Genomic DNA, 16,944 nt, shown 5'->3' with positions numbered 1-16,944 from the left:
GCTTCCCTGGTGGCGCAGTGGTTGAGAGTCTGCCTGCCGATGCAGGGGACGCGGGTTCGTGCCCCGGTCCGGGAAGATCCCACGTGCCGCGGAGCGGCTGGGCCCGTGAGCCATGGCCGCTGAGCCCGTGAGCCATGGCCGCTGAGCCTGTGCGTCCGGAGCCTGTGCTCCGCAACAGGAGAGCCCACAACAGTGAGAGGGCCGTGAACCACACACACACAAAAAGGCATCCTGGGCCCAGCCCTGAAATCCTGATTCTGTTGGTCTGGGATGAGGCCCAGGTGACTCCAATGCGTAGGAAGGTTGCTTATGACAGAATCTCATTGCTCTATACACTAAACAAGAAATTTTTAGGAAATGCTAGAGGCAGCCATGTGTGGGGAGCTGGGTGGGTGGAAACGGCTGTAGGACATTGACAAAGTCAGTATTGAAGTCATTTGAATTGCTACAGTGTCAGCCTCCCATCTGTCTCCAAAGCAGGTCAGCTACACAAGTACCAAAGGCGAAGGGGGCTGCTGGCGTGAGGATCACGTATTAGGAAGAAGTTTCAGGCAGGAAAGGGCTGTGAGATGAGTCCCACGAGAGCAGAAACTCAGAACCGGGTGTCTGTGAGGTGGACACTTGGCAGGGATATGGGATGGGCTTGCGACGCTTAGATTACAGGGACAACCAGAGAAAAGGGAATGTGAGTCCACGTGCGTGAGGTGCGCTGCTCGGGTTCTTGGTTTGACGTCACCACAATCTTGACTCCGTTATCCCCACCTAATCCCACAGCTCTCCCTCAGTATTTAAAACTTTTAGCCCATTTACACAATTAAAATCTAATTGAGCCTAACCTCGTCACCTAAATTATGATCAAATGAACTGCCTAGTTGCATCCAGTTAGAGCTCATTCCCATTCTTACATGTATTTTTCATTTAAAGATAGAGGCCAAATATACTACAAATGCCCCATTTCCATCTGTCATTTTACTTAACTGCAAAATAAGATATAATCTAATGTGTCCAAAATTAATACAAAAAGGATGATAAAAATGATGTAACTAGGACCCACATCTAATTTTTAAAAACCATTCCTTTTCATTACCATGTACTTTTACTAATACCTACCAAATTCAGGAATATCTAGTTTCACATATACAAATCATGAAAAATAAAGATTTATAAAATGCAAAAGGCATGAACTAATTAATGTGAAACAGCGACAATCAGCTTAAAAAAAATTAAGTCAGAAAAGAGTTTTTACGTGTATCCATTTATTGATTGCTGGGAATACAGCTCATTGAGGATACATGACATGCATTTTGGGGGAAAATTAACCAAATCTGAAATGAAGCCATTCAATAAGCCTGCAAGTTAATAAGTTAGCACAGATTAGACCTAAAGACACAGTGTGGGGTGACTCCAACAGCCATGCAGGGCTGTCATGAAGATTCCAGCTGCAAATACTTTTGGAACTTATTTACTTTTAAAAAATAAATTTATTTATTTTTGACTGCGTTGGGTCTTCGTTGTTGCGCGTGGGCTTTCTCTGGTTGCGGGGCGCGGGCTTCTCATTGCAGTGGCTTCTCTTGCTGCAGAGCACGGGCTCTAGGCACGAGGGCTTCAGTAGTTGTGGCTCACGGGCTCCAGAGTGCAGGCTCAGTAGTTGTGGCACATGGGCTTAGTTGCTCTACGGCACGTGGGATCTTCCTGGACCAGGGGTCGAACCCGTGTCCCCTGCATTGGCAGGCAGATACTCAACCACTGTGCCACCAGGGAAGCCCTGGAACTTATTTATTCTTAATTACTTAGGAGCTGCCAGGGAAGAGTGAAGATCACCCTGCCTCTTTAGTTTGAACTAATGCTAGGAAGAATGCTGTTCACTGAGGTGCCAAAAAACAAAAACAAAAAACTTGCTCTTACTTCAAACTGTTTAAGGCCACTCCACTTTTACAAATTCTTCCAAATAAATTCGTATGCTTTAGAATTATATAAGCAGCTATCAGATTTAGAAAAGATTAACAACTGAGGCAAAAGACTATTCATTTCATTCCTGTATCTACTGCTGATTTATACTCTGTTCTAATACTAGCAGATTTTTACAGCATATTGTCAATTTTTCCCCACGGTGTGTGTTTTCACTCACTGATACAATAAAATGATATAAATTAAAGAATTCCAGTTACAATTAAAAGGACAGAAAGATTAAGTTACTGGAATGTCTCAGACTATAAGTTAAAACTAATCATATATGTGGTATATATGACACAAAGGTTATAACCTAAAATTGGATAAAATGCTGAAATATACTCATGACGGCAGTTACATGCCACATATTTTCCCCCAAACTTTGTAATGGGTTTTTTTTCTTAAAATGACACCATCAATGTCACTTGATATTCAAATGATTTGGATTGCTTTTCACGGTAGCAGAAATAAAAAACAAAAAGAGAAAACAGAAATGGATATACCCCAGTGGAATAAAAAAGGGAAGATTTTGGCTGTTTTATTTTTTTTTAAAGAGGCAGCCTGTTCCTTCCATGAACCGTGTTCTTTGCTTAAATCTCCAGGAGGAATCGGTTATGGCTTGCAGCGCTGGACAAATCGAGGGTATAAGCATACATCTCGGATGTGGTATCTATCCAGAATCCAGGTTAAGAATCGTTCCAAGCCCAGGCCATAGCCTCCATGTGGACATGTGCCGTATTTTCTCTGTTTAAAAAAGGAGAGAGAGAGAGAGGGAGAGCGATAGAGAGGAATAAATGCTCAGTTTAAAATTTTGTCCAGAGTCTCCCTGGCGGTCCAGTGGTTAGGACTCTGCGCATTCACTGCCATGGCCCCAGGTTCAGTCCCTGGTCGGGGAACTAAGATCCCGCAAGCTGCACAGCATGGCCAAAAAAGAAAATTAAAAAAATAAATTTTGTCTGAAATAGTTAAAATTTTCTACTGTAAAATGAGTCAGCTTATTGTGGTTAAGAATTCAACCCCTTATAGCTGATTCACTTTGCTGTACAGCAGAAACTAACACAACATTGTAAAGTGACTATACGCCAATAAAAATTAATTGAAAACAACAACAAACAAAACAACAAAAAGAATTCAACCCTTAATCTATACTCCTTCATGGACGACATGTGAAAAAATAATTTGGTATGAAAAATAAACCAAGGATTTGCCACCCTGGAAAGAAGAGATTTCAAACTTTTAAATTAAGTTAATGTCTCTGTTTATCAGAAGAAAATGAAAGACTAGATACTGGTAGCATCTAATGACATTTTAAAAAATTCAGGAGCTACAAGCAAGGCCAGGAGTTAATAGGTTTTCAAATTAAGTTAACATATTATTGGCCAAAGACAAAACTAGCAGTATTCCCATGCCACATTATTATAACCATGAAACTGAATATAGCTCATTCAAATTTCAAAGTATCACCCTGAATACTTCCCTTTTAAAAGTTTCAATTTATACAGAACTATTACAGTGAAGAAAATTTAAAGTGATTAACAAAATTTCTTTTTACCTGATCTGTGTACCAGTAATAGGGAGTGGGGTCAATTCCTTCTCTTTTATAACCTGCCAGTATCTCTTCATTATCCCAGATACGCATCGAGCCTCCCACAATCTCACCGACATTGGGCATCAACACGTCGACCTTTCAAAAATGAGTAAATAAAATGCGGTTACTACTAGGCTCTCAGTCACGGCTTTGCTCTAGAGTTTAAGTGAAAATCATAATTAAGCTCCTATAACTAAAGGAGCACAATGATCATGCATAATTCAGATATTATTCAAATTCTATAATTTAACAAGATAGGTTAAACCCAATCAGAGGACAAAAAGCACTTCTTTAAGTACTGTAGATTTATAATGAAATATTTGCTGTGAGCTGTATCTTATTCCAGTGGCAGTGCCCGCCCCTTTAAAAAGCAAAATCTCTAATACTATTTGAATCCCAAACTGACAGATTCGGTAAGGCGGGAATCCTCGGGACATCGCTGCATATAGAAGGACTTGATCTCCACAGGAAATCGACACAGCAAGATGGGCTCATTAATGGTGTCTGTCATCAGTCTCTCAGGAGCTTCTGGGATATCCTGAGGTTAAACAAGACTTCATTAACATTTACAACTCGAAAGGCAACGAGACAGAAGCAGCTCTTTGACCCAGTAGCAGCCCTTCATCTTATGCATGCAACGGAGTCCAGAATACACACCCACCCATAACCCATAACCACGTGGGTGTTAGGGACAATTTCTGCAAAATGAACTGTAAATAGATCTGTCTCCTCCTGCAGTATATCTGTGCCATATTGCTTGAGGAACGAAAACACACACACAAAACAAACAACCTCCCAGATACTGCTCAGTTTTTTTTTTTTCCCCAGTGGCCAGTTTTATCTAGGTCTGAAGCAAACGCAGTCCACTCAGTCCCACAAGGCATAAGATCATCAGTGAATGCTCCACAACTTCAGTGATCTACACAGAGTACGTTATTAATAACACCAATCTTTAAACGCTCCTGTTCTCTCTGCTTCTTTCCTGTTACAATAAATCTGCATGCCTTCAGTGGCAGTAAGGCACAGTCATAAGACAAATAACCAGTGTCAAGTTTGTAAGTGTAACCACACCTGGAGCAGTTAGCCAAGACAGGTTAGATGATGATGAATCAAGTTAATCTGCTTCCCTCTCAAATATCCTTCAGTAAACCACACATAAATTCAAGTTAAAACTGAAAACTCTTGTCCCAGTAAAAACAGATTGAGAGAATTGGCCAAGACTCATTGATTTGTTTAATGTGAGAAACTGAGAGGGAGCTTAGCCATCACCTGGCACAGCTGTTTTCAAGCTCTCATCCCTGGGGCCCTGCGTCGTCTAAAGTCTAGAGAGGAAACGGGAGGGGAGTGGGAGAGCTCTGGTCTCTCCGCCTGTGACCGCTTTACATACTAGAGTCCTGCATACAATTGAACTGGGGGAAAGGGGTCCTACTGCACATTCCGAAAAGTTTGCAGACCTCTTCTCTACTCTAGCGCCCTCGTGTGTACGGGGTGATACTGACGCAAAGAGGAAACGCTGGTACACATGGAGGACTTCCTGCACCTCGGCCCTGCGAAGCATTCAGCTCGTTAAGTTCTCGTAACTTTGCAAGGTGGACGTTACCTCCAAGGCAGAGAGAGGGAACCAGAGAGCGGGGTCGCTGGCCTTAAGTTAACCAGCAATAAGGACAGAGGTGGGAGCAAAGCCCACCTGGGGGGCTTCTTACTCCAAAGCTTGTGCTCTTTCCGCTCAATCACACTACTCTGCTGAGTGCTGGGCGATAACAGTTCTCAGGTTTTCAGCACAGAATTTGGTTATTATACATCATCAACTGAATTCATGATACAATAAAAGTAGTTTACATAGACCCAGTACACTGTCTGTCCTCTGTAAATTCTTTCTAAAAACGAAAGAAAACTCTAGTTAGCAGCTATTACTCACATTTCATCTGTAAAACAGATTTGCAAATACTATGTAAAGAGTGGTTAAATGCACAGGGAAGAGGGCTTAGAATAATGTTAACAATCTATACCCCCAAAACATGCTGGGAGGGTGGTCCTGGGCAAGACAGACATGCTCAGTGTATCTGGGGCACCGGGCCGCCTTCCCCAACAAAGCCTCCTCTCTTGGTTTTGCATTTTAATCAGTGGTGATTTTCTTCTTTGAATTGCCTCCAGGTGAAGGAGTTATAATTCACTGTTTTGGGGGGAGGAATCCTTTTTGAAAGAGCCAGATGGTTTCTCTAGAAAACCAAAACAAATGTATACACATACCAACACTCTGCATGTGATTTCAAAGTTTATAACTTTCTTAAGCATCCTGCCAGTCTAGAGAATTATAGCTAGAGCTGGTAAGTCAAGACCACAGAGTGATCATGGAAGAGGAAAGAGATAAAGGATGGGATGTGAAGGAAGGCTACAAACTTGCTAATATTTACTGAACACTACAGAAAAGGCACTGCTCTAAGGTCTACTCTACCTCTACTAAGCCATGGATCCTCAGACAACCCCAAGAAGGAGGGTCCGTCGTTAACATTTATTTGACAACAGCAGATGCCGTCTGCATTACTCGTTAATTAACCGGAAGTAGCAATCCACTTAAGCACAAGGCTACCTTTGAAACAACGACTAGAAAGGAATACATACCTCTCCAAATTCATAGAAAGTTCCATCTTCTTTCTTTATATTGTGTTCTTTTAGCCACACAATAGCATCTGAATAGTTCATCCGTTTGAAAGGCCGTTTGGGGGGCTTGAAGTTCTACAGCAGAAAGGAGAAATACAGTGTACATAAAGAAACTATTCACACTAACGTTTCCATTTTAAGAAACACTATTTATCATTATTATAAAATGTTATTTCAGACTTAAAAACAATGTGGTGAATTCCCTGGCGGTCTAGTGGTTAAGACTCCACACTTTCACTGCTGAGGGCCTGGGTTCCATCCCTGGTTGGGGAACTAAGACACGCAAGCCACGTGGCACGGCCAAAAAAAAAAAAAAAAAAATTAGTCTGGAAATGAGTGAAGGGAGTCCAAAAGTATAAACTTCCAGTTATAAAATAGGTAAGTTCCATTAACAAGATGTAATGTACAGCATGGTAACTAGAGTTAATAACTCTGTATTGTTTTAGATATATATAATTACTATGCTGTACACCTAAAACTAATATAACGTTATATATCAATTATACCTATATATATATATTAATCATTTATTTCAAAGCTATTAAATCTATAAAAACCTAAAAAAAATCTATTGAAAAAAACCTAAAAATCTAAAAAAAAGACTTCACTGCCTTCCGAAGCAGGATCCTAGTTTCGTGTTTCCACACAATGGCAGACCTACCGGGTTGAGGTCATGCACCACGCTTGCTACGGGTGATTTCAAGACTCTGTCGACCACGTCACAGACCAAGTCCTCCAATCGGTTCAGGAGCTCCTCAAAGGTCAGGAAAGGGCACTCTGCTTCCACGTGAGTGTATCTGAGGAACAAGAGAGTAGCTCAGAGCCTCTCTTCTTTTCACAAAGTTTCTCTTAAGCAAGGGTTTTAATGCTGGGAAACTGTCCAGAAAGGGAAAACTCCCGCCCTGCTAATCAACTCCCAACTCTCCAGAGTAGTTTTAGCCCACCCGCCTTCCTTTCCACCTTAACAGTCATTTCTTGTTTATTCCTCAACACATAAAGGATCAAGACAAAGTGAATGAACAGAACTTAGAGAGTTATGGCCTAAGAGGCAAAACTTCTTAGACAGTTTCCATTAATTTATTCAACTGCCCTTCATATAGCCTCTTAATACATCAGAGGTTTTTACACAGACATCATTTACCTACATCAAGATTGCTTCTCTAAACATATTTTCTTAAAAAAAAGAAAAATTTTTTTTTAAAATAAAAACAAAATGACAATTATGTACTCAGCCAGGTGCCTTCGTGTTCTGGATTGTTCTGCCCTGTATGACTGTGCGATACAAAAAACATCTCCCAGAGCTGGAATGCACGTCTCCAGGTACAGCTGAGAGGACTGAGTCAGATACGCCTCTTCCCCAAAATAGTCCAGCTTGAAGAGTGTGGCACCGCCTTCCACTTGTGTTTGCACTAACGTTGGAGGACTGATCTATTCAGGCGGAAAGGAGTAAATAAAGGCCTTCTGTGAGCACCACTGTTTAAGTTCAAAAATGCCAAGAGGCACTGTTTGCAAAGGATGATGAACGCGTACTTACTTCGCAGTACCCCCTGTCGAAGAAGTGATCTCTAAAGCACCTGGTGACCACAGAACGCGCTTTTAGGATTTTGGACATGTTTTCTCCCCGGATCATCATGTGTCTGTTGTTGAGCTGGACGTCAACGTCAGATTCCTCGTTGATTAAGTTATCAGCGCCTCCAGCGGGGGCCAACCCGATCAATTCCCAGAAGTCGCAATTCAGCTCGTGGCCCCCTGGAGCCTGCATTTTTTAATGAGGGGTCGGGAGGGAGAAGGAAACAGAAAATTCACAGTAGGAAAGATTCTAATTTATATAAAAGTTTTTAGTAAGCTCGTATTTCTAAGAACCTTATCATTATTAGCCTACCCTTCTAAAAACGAAGACCCGATAATTGAATTTTATATTTATTTAATATTTCTTTCAGACTAAACACACGTACACAATTTTTAAAAAATAGAAAAGCACAAACCAGAAAATAAGATAAACTATAATCCCACGACTTGGAGTAACCACTAACTATTTTCAACATTTTGGTATATCTTTCTAGCCTTTGCCCAATAATTTAAAAGTAACATAATACACACATTGAAAAACTCCTTAAATACAAAGGTTTTACTAAAAGGTGTTTCTCTTTGGAACATATATATATATATATATATATATAGTAAAAATTCAAATTCTCCCTAATAATTCCATTGAAAGCATTACATTTTAGAAGCCACACAGTATGAAATATATAGCTATCTTGGTACCAAACACTGGACAGCAAGTAATATCACAAAAACCATTCTATTTTGCAATTACATTACTTTCAAGGAAAATTCAGTAAACTTGAACCAGATATTCACTCTTAACATAGGTTCCTCACATAGACTCTGGGAGACTCTCTTTTATCAGTATTTCTAGTCTAACAGGAGGACACTATGGGCTCCCTCTGGTGGTTGATAATGTCACGTTTGTTTGTTTTCTTTCCCAACAAACAAATATAACCACAACTGCTACTTGGTCAATAATTACCAACAAGTAACTCTAACTGGTATAGGTTACATGCCTGTTGGCTGGGGAACAAACAACTCTCTGACTATCAAGCCTAGCTTTAAGCTTTTTAAAAAGAGGCTTTCAAATTCTATTTTAAAAGTTTCAGATTTATTTTATTTATTAAATATTTATTCGGCTGCGCCGGGTCTTCATTGCAGCATGCGGGATCTAGTTCCCTAACCAGAGATCGAACCTGGGCCTCCTGAATTGGGAGCGAGGAGTCCTGACCACTGGACCACCAGGGAAATCCCCAAAGTTTCAGATTTAGATCACTGTTCTTTCCTGAAAAACTTTTGGTAGACTAAATTTTCATTTCCACTTAGCTGAAAAATTATTCACACACACACAGCAAATTGTTCTCACCCATGAAGTTTATTCAGGAATTCCTTAGGTTGAAAATCCCTGAGATCGTTCCAAGAGCACACAAGCTGTACAGTATACATATCTCACCAGGAAAGGAAAAGGCATTCTAAATTTAGCAAGGGCGTCACATTTGTCTAGTTATATGCCAAATACCAAAAGTATCAATACAAATAAAGACACTGGAAAACAATCAAGTACACAACTCTTCTCTTAGTGAGGAACTCAACGCACTCACCTGCTTGCCCTTTGGGGTAAGATTTAGCATTCCATACACTGCGACACTACTCTCAGTGGACAAGACTACTCCATTGTAACACTGACACTGTAAGAAGATCAAGTTCAAATTCAGTTACTCACATTTACATTTAAAATAGTCTACCATATAGAAAGCAAAGGGAATTAGTTACAAACAAGTTCTCTCGTCCAAAACTAGTAAAATAAGACAGCCATCAAACACTCATCTATATACAGATACACACATATATATGTAAATACATACATGCACATGCATAAATAACACTAGTCCATATCTCTCAAAAGTATCTGGAAAGTTTGTTTCTCTTTTTCTTTAAAATTTAGACTATTAAAATAATACAGGGAGTTCACTTAGACTATGATAATCAATACTGGCTAAAATCATTAGGAGGAAAGTGATGGAAAACTTTATAAAGGAGGGATCAGGCCATCAACATCTGAACGCACTAATCATAAAGACAATCAGAATTATGTGCTTCATGATGTGATGTCATTGGAAGAATACAGCTTTGTCCATGAAGTAGTTATATCAAGAAGCAGCAGCAGCAGAACCTGAATCTGACCAGAGCTAACCTCCAGCTTGTAAGAAATACAAAGGATAGAGAAACATGTTAAAATACACCTTATGATGCAATCAACCAAATCCAGAATGTGAGAAGTCCCACAGGACCAATGACCAGACTTTTTCCAATAAATGGCAAGGGGGAGTGGGGTGGAGAAAAGAGAATGAAAAGGGAGATCTGTTATAGATTAAGAGTGATTTCAGAGACATATCAACTAAATGCAACATGTAGATCTTGTCTGGATCCTCATTCAAACCAACCAACTGTAAAAAAGACATCATGAATCAATTGGGAGAATTTGGCTGGATATTTAGGAGTTGTGCTAATTTTGGGGGTGTGTGATAATGGTAGTGTGGTTATATTAAAAATATTTCTTCTTAGTGATGCATATGCAAGTATGTTTATATGAAATATGATGTCTGGGAGGTAAAAGGGGGGAGCAGTAAACCAGAACTGGCCAAATATTAATCATTACTCGTTACGGACTTAACGTGTATCTGCTGCAAATTCATATGTCGAAACCCTTCTCTGCTCTCTGCTATGTGAGGATGAGCACACAACGGGAAGTGGGTAGTCTGCAGCCCAGAAAAGGGCCCTCACCAGAACTTGACCATGCCGGCACCCTGATATGGACTTCCAGCCACTAGAACCATGAGGAATAAACTTCTGTTGTTCACAAGCCACCCAGTTTATGGTACTTGGTTAAAGCAGCTCAACTAAGATGTTACTGAAGCTGAGTGATGAGCATGTGAGGTTTCTTCCTACTGTTGCATTTTTGAGATGTTGGAAATTTCCCACAATAACAGTTAAAATAAGTATAGACCCTAAGATTCCCAAAACTAACAATAAAGTAACCTATTGAAAAAAACTGACTTTTCATCGTAAATATGAAAATATTTACCAAATCATCTGACAAGACACACTGGAGATAACCCGTACCATCCCGCAACACCAGAAACATTAAATTCTTTCCTAAAAAACAGGAAAGAGAAGTTTAGCTAGATTGTTCCAGAGGCACTTGGAAGCACTTTCTCATAAGTTATTCTTATGTAAAGGAACCTCCAAGGTTAAATGTTGAAAGTTCAAACCTCCCACACGGCCCCATTCCTCTGAAGGTTCACCAGTAATATCACTACTCAGTATCTGGAAAGTATTTTGCCTTCTTCATGTTTCAAACCCTTCATACTTTTAAACCCTATGTGAGCCTCCTGACCCACACGATCACGGGAAAGCAAGACAGTAAGCATGTGAGTCGAGGGATTAAGTCTTATTCACCGTTGAGTCCCCTGCAATACCTAGCAAAGCGCATTCAGCAGGGGGTGATGCATACTGCCGCACAGAAGCACTCTTGGTTTTTTATGCCCCCTTTCTTTTTGCGAAGGACTTGACAACCACTTACAATAAAAGCCATGTAGTAAAATAATAAAAGCAGAAAGAGAAAGCAAAACATCACGACCAAGTACAAATATACTAATTATAAAAATCAACATCACTGCCATCAGTAAGTTTCAGATTTGGTTCTGCACTTCCAGTAATATACCCCCTGCTTTCCTTAAAGAATTCAATTCAATTAGACAAATATTTCCTGGATACCTCCTGATCACTGTGACTGCTTACAGTTAAGTACCATTTAAATAATTTTTAAACTTTCAATTGTCATATTAAATAAGAACCAAGTTAGGATACAAATTAGTACTTCCTTTAAAAAGCTAGCACTCTCAAACAAAAATATCCCCAAATAAATGGGTTTTTTTTAATGTTCTTCATCATCTAAGAGCAGGGATATTGAAAATTAAAGAGAGAAAAGGACAGCTATGCCAGTTACCTTGCCTACGCAGCCTGTGGACCCAGCCAAATACCTTTACTCTTTGGCCTCTATATCCTTCTAATTCACGAATCTTCACCTGTCAAGTTAAAATAAAAAACATTTGACCCAGCATGTCATTTATCACATACCGACTTTGTCACGAATATTAGATAGATGGCAGAAAAGTGTTAAAAATTCACAAGTGGTGTAAAACTTCTGACAGTCACTCTACTACAGGTCAGAGCCAAAAAATTTCACCACACTGGAGGGGTTAAAAAAAAAAAAATCCAAGTCTTCTTTCTCTTAGTGCAAAACTGTCAGTGAAACAATCAGAACTTCAGATACTGTTACATAAAATCAATGAATTCACAATAGCAACAAGCCTAGTCCACGCAGAGCCCTCTCCCTGACCTCACCATCCCTCCCACCACCCTGGGTGGTGGAAGCTACTGAGGCTGGCTTTTCCTCTGAGGGATGGAGGAGAGAGGGGAGGGGAGGAAGGGGTTGCAGGGTGTGGCCAAGAAAACAGCTTCCTCACTAAGGAAGCAAGAAAACAATGGCAATCCAGCAGCAGTAAGAACCTTTCGAATTCTAACCATGTCCATTTACAGTCCAGCATTCTGGTCTAGAAAGAACATAGACATAATCAAATTTCAAAAACTTTTTCTTTATTTAAGAAATCATGAAAATCTTGGATTTCAACCTCTTCTTTTTACTGTGAGGAAACTGACACCCAGGGGAGGGTAAAATCACTGTCTGAGCCCACACAGCCCGCCCCGCCTGGATGCCAGGGCTGCCAGCTTTTAGTCGGGACAGAATTCGTTCAACACGCAATTACTAAATTCTATCAAAAAAGGAGCCCCGCAAGGACCAGCCTCGTAACTCTCAAACATTATTGCGCGCTCTCCCTTTTGAAAAGTGCAAAGGAACAAAGCACGTGGCATGCCCCTCAGACACAGAAATAATAGGTTGACCCCGTGAGTCCATGATATTTGAAACGATACACATCACACTTACGCAACTTGGCTCTGGAAGACTTGGGTCGTTTTTAATGGTAATCTTCTTTGCTTCTTCCAGGTTCTTCTCTCTTCGTAAACTGTCTTCTGCCTAGTTTTAATAACCAGGCAATTTGTTAACATGGCTTCTGGTGTCCCAACTTGAAAAACGTTCACAGAGCAAATCTACTGCTCACCTCTTTCTTTTCCCGGGATTCACTCTTCATCTGTTCTCTGTGCCACAGTTTTCTAATGTTCTTCATCTGTGATTTAGAAATGACATCCCACCTCTGGAGGGATAAACAGATATTTAATGTTTTCAAGACCACTGTATTCTAATGACGGTTTCTTCACAAAATCTAATTCTGCAAAGCTTTGGGTTCACCCTACCTCGTTTTCTTTTTGTGAATCTACGTAGATGGTAGGAAAGGGTTCTTTTCCAACTGTCATCAAAGCCTTGGGGAGGGAGGGACAAGGAAAAAGGACATTTCTTTAACATTGTACAATGTTTAAAATCAAAATAACACCTGAATTATGAGGTAACTTTGATCACCTAGAAAATAATCGAGAGCCCAGAAGAAAGCATAAGACCCCACCAGCCAAAGGTCAATGTCGACAGAAGGAATGGTGGAACATTCAAAGAACATTCTGCTTAAGGTAGAACGTCCTTTCCCAAACAATTCTAGCAAGTCCGGTTACATAGTATATAGTTTCCCATGTGGACTAGAAACAACAGATTTTAAGTGGCCCTGGGGACCGACAGGAGGTACGCTGACAACAACAGAAGAGACAGCTAATGGCAAAGGCCAACTGCAGGGCACATCCAGACGATTAATCCTCGCGAAGAAACCAGGGAAGTCATTTCTGAAACTCTCTCAAGAGCATAGTGGTTAGGTACACAGAAGGCTAAGTTTCATTTAATTGGAAAAATTCCTGTGTGTAGAATGTATGTACCTCTTTTCACCAATACTGGGACATATCAGACATCAATATTATCATTTAATATTTTATAGTTTGTATTTGTTTTTAAAAAAATAGATAGTTGAAAGTACGTAAAAGATAAGTGTTTTATTAACTGCTTCAAATATTCCTTCAAATTTTCTCCTAAGTTATCAACCAAGAAATGCAATGAATGACTGTCTCTCGTGTAAGATCTGAAGCTTATGAAAACTGACTTTTTCTTAAGATCTAGTTTCCAAACCTGGAAAAATACTTTTCATCTTGATTTAACACTAGTCTCAACTCAATTATTGCTACAGAGGAGGAGGGAACCTGGATCTTTTGGAAACATCCAGGAGAGTTCAGTTCCTCCTTTTAACAATTAGACTTTGTAAGGATGTTTGTAAATCACTAAGAATTCATTTACTACCTGACAGTCTGTACCGATCCCTCCTTTGTTAATCAGTGATATTGAAAGAGTCAAACTGTGATTCTCCAAATCAGAATGGCACACTTCTGCTAACAGCAACATTTTGCAAACATTCATCTAAACACTACTGTCAGTTCTGGGCAGCCACAGGAATCACCCCAACAATCCAAAATGAGAAAGATTTCCCTCTAAGAGTTAAAAAATTAAGATCCATGGTTGACACACCAAAACATAACCAGAGTATGAGCTAAAAGAGGAGAGAATGGTCCCAGGACAGAAACACTTGATAATAACCTAAATGAATACTGTAACAAAGCTCACAAGAAGGGGGACTGGCCAGACACAGATACACAGAAAGAAGTGTCAGGGCAGTGCGCTTCCTGGTGCTGTCCTGGGAGAGGGCTTTAATCAACTTCCTTATGTAGCAGCTGTAGCCATTCCAGTCTACAGGCAAGCCCACGGCTACTTGCAGAGGGATGTCTTCTTGGCCCACACCGTAACCCAATGCCATCGGGTACCTACTCAATCCTGAGTTGAAGCTCTTGAAGAACCCATATGAACTGTATTTGGCTTTCCATGTAAGTCTGCTTAAAGAGAATATGCTAAACTAATAGGAGGATTCTACACCCTGAGAAACAATAATATATTGTTAAATTAGCATCCTGGCTTTAGGCTCCAGACTCATGAGTTCATGAGTGTCTGCTCTGTTCTTGGTACTGATATAAATCAGGTCTTTGAGTCTCAAGGCTCAAGATCACATTTGGATTCGAGTGGTAAATTCACAGTGAGAACTCTTAGGAGTCAGTTTGGAAGAAATGTGAGCATAAACTCAGATGACTACGGGAAGATGATTTTTAGTTCTACAAGAATTAAAAAACTGGCCAACGGACTCACTGGAGAGAAAAATTCCGAGATGCGATGCCGTATGGTAAGAAAAGAAGATACCTATTAAAAATGTTCAAGGGGAGGGCTTCCCTGGTGGCACAGTGTTGAGAGTCCGCCTGCCGATGCAGGGGACACGGGTTCGTGCCCCGGTCCAAGAGGATCCCACATGCCGCGGAGCGGCTGGGGCCGTGAGCCATGGCCGCTGAGCCTGCGTGTCAGGAGCCTGTGCTCCGCAACGGGAAAGGCCACAGCAGTGAGAGGACCGCGTACCGCAAAAAAAAAAAAAAAAAAGTTCAAGAGGAATTCCCTGACGGTCCAGTGGTTAGGACTCGGCGCTTTTGCTGACAAGGGCCCAGGTTCAATCCCTGGTCGGAGAACTAAAGATCCCACAAGCCTTGAGGCGCGGCCAAAAAAAGTTTAGACGTAGATCATCTAATACCCTTAAAGCTACATATCTGTATATACCCCTTACTTGCCCTTTTCAGAAAGTTCTCTTCAAACCTAGTGCTTTAAATAAAACTCCTGACAAGTCACAGAATAACTGACATGAGTCATTAATAAATGCAAAGTCGTTTTCCTAATGACAAAGAGGCACTACCTTAAGGCCTGTTTTAAAAGGTTTCTCCTTGGTTCCATCACCAGTAGCATCACTTCCCTCTCGGTCTGAGACATACAGCTCTGCTGTTTCACAAAAAGAGAATAAGTTACTCACTTGGCCAATAATTATCAGTCACCTCATACTGCAGCTACTTTATCCATTCTTTATCTTTGTAAACAGAACAAGCATCTGATTGGTAAAAATTATCAAGGTCCGAAAGAAATTATATCATAATTATTTTCCCACTCCCTATCCAAGGACATCCATCCCATAAAAAGGGATTAGTTAAATTTAGCTTTCAAAAGGAACTTTGATCATTTTCATTTGTGGTACTGCTTCTATCTACTCGAATCCCCAACAACAAAGCAATGGCTTTTCAGTTGGCCAGACCAAACTGGAAGCTTGGATGTTGCACCTTAAAAGCCAGAGTGATCCTGGAGAATTCACTTAACCTTTCTGGCTTGTTTCTGAGCCTATAAAATGAGGAAAACAATACCCATCTTGAAGTACTGAGGATGAAATATATAAATCAGATATGCTGGTGCTAGAGCACAGAAATCAAATAAATACCGGTTTTCTCTGGTCTGTAAAGGAAACCAAAGCCCTGAGGTTAAACAAACTGAAGGTCTCACAAGGAGTAAGCGAGCAGAGACATCAATCCAGGTCTCCTAAATCTCTTCCTTTTCCTACTGCACCAGATGGTCTCCCAGGAAATCTCAATATAAGTGAGGATATGTGAAAAAGAATTCGCATTCTTAAGTCCTTTCCTGCCAGTCACTTGGAAGAGTCACATTTGGGGTCTGCCCTGAGGTCTGGCCATGCCTCGCTCTGCCTACGTCTCAGCTGAATCACGGGATTTCTCGCAGTGGGGCCGGGCCGGGAGCGGCCGCCACCCCAGCCGGGGCACCCAGAGCTCTAGGGAAGCCGGGCCTGCTCGGCGAGCGCGGACCCAGGGTGGGTCCTAGCCCCTCCTCTCTCCCACCATTCACGTAAACAGCGGCGGGGCGCCCAGTCTGCGCCAGGCACCAGGGTAAGAGCTGTATTTGGCCGGAACAAGGCTGCTGCCCCAAGCAGGAGCGCTGCGCCGCGCCACTTACACACCCCGGGGTCCCCGAGCCTCACTCACCTAGCACCATCCCCGCGGTCGCCCTGGTCACCTCCAAGGACATCACCTCCAACACGCCGCCGCCTTATCACCCGCAAAGTGCACCTGCGGCTTCCTCAATTCGGAGGTTGGTTGCATCAGATAATGTCGTGCAGGAGTCGTCGCAGTAAGTCACCCAAGCGTCGCGGCTCCATTGGTTACAGGAGGTTACGGAGCGTGGGCGAGCGGCGCCGCAGCCGCCATCTTTGGTC

The 16,944-nt window shown here is 41.3% G+C and overlaps 1 protein-coding gene across 4 annotated transcripts; it reads right to left on the bottom strand.

Moving 5' to 3' along the window:
• Nucleotides 1–1,239: 1,239 nt before the first annotated feature.
• On the bottom strand, nt 1,240–16,927 carry NARS1 (asparaginyl-tRNA synthetase 1). Of its 4 annotated transcripts, none has more exons than XM_060121191.1 (15): nt 16,715–16,914; nt 15,589–15,671; nt 13,127–13,192; nt 12,934–13,026; nt 12,759–12,848; nt 11,760–11,838; nt 10,836–10,906; nt 9,352–9,438; nt 7,734–7,955; nt 7,428–7,627; nt 6,861–6,996; nt 6,161–6,274; nt 3,945–4,076; nt 3,503–3,634; nt 1,240–2,694 (listed from the first exon to the last, which is right to left on the bottom strand). In XM_060121191.1, exons 1-15 carry the CDS (start codon nt 16,755–16,757, stop codon nt 2,563–2,565), a joined length of 1,680 nt encoding a protein of 559 aa, XP_059977174.1. In that variant the 5' UTR covers nt 16,758–16,914; the 3' UTR covers nt 1,240–2,562. The 4 variants fall into 4 exon arrangements, with proteins under 4 accessions (XP_059977174.1, XP_059977175.1, XP_059977176.1 ...); XM_060121192.1 differs by having other exon boundaries at nt 15,589–15,668; XM_060121193.1 differs by lacking the exon at nt 15,589–15,671 and having other exon boundaries at nt 16,715–16,857.
• Nucleotides 16,928–16,944: the final 17 nt, after the last annotated feature.

Source organism: Lagenorhynchus albirostris, chromosome 14 (assembly GCF_949774975.1).
Source record: "Lagenorhynchus albirostris chromosome 14, mLagAlb1.1, whole genome shotgun sequence".
Classification (NCBI taxonomy): Eukaryota; Metazoa; Chordata; class Mammalia; order Artiodactyla; family Delphinidae; genus Lagenorhynchus; species Lagenorhynchus albirostris.
This window is presented reverse-complemented; position numbering and strand designations above follow the sequence as displayed.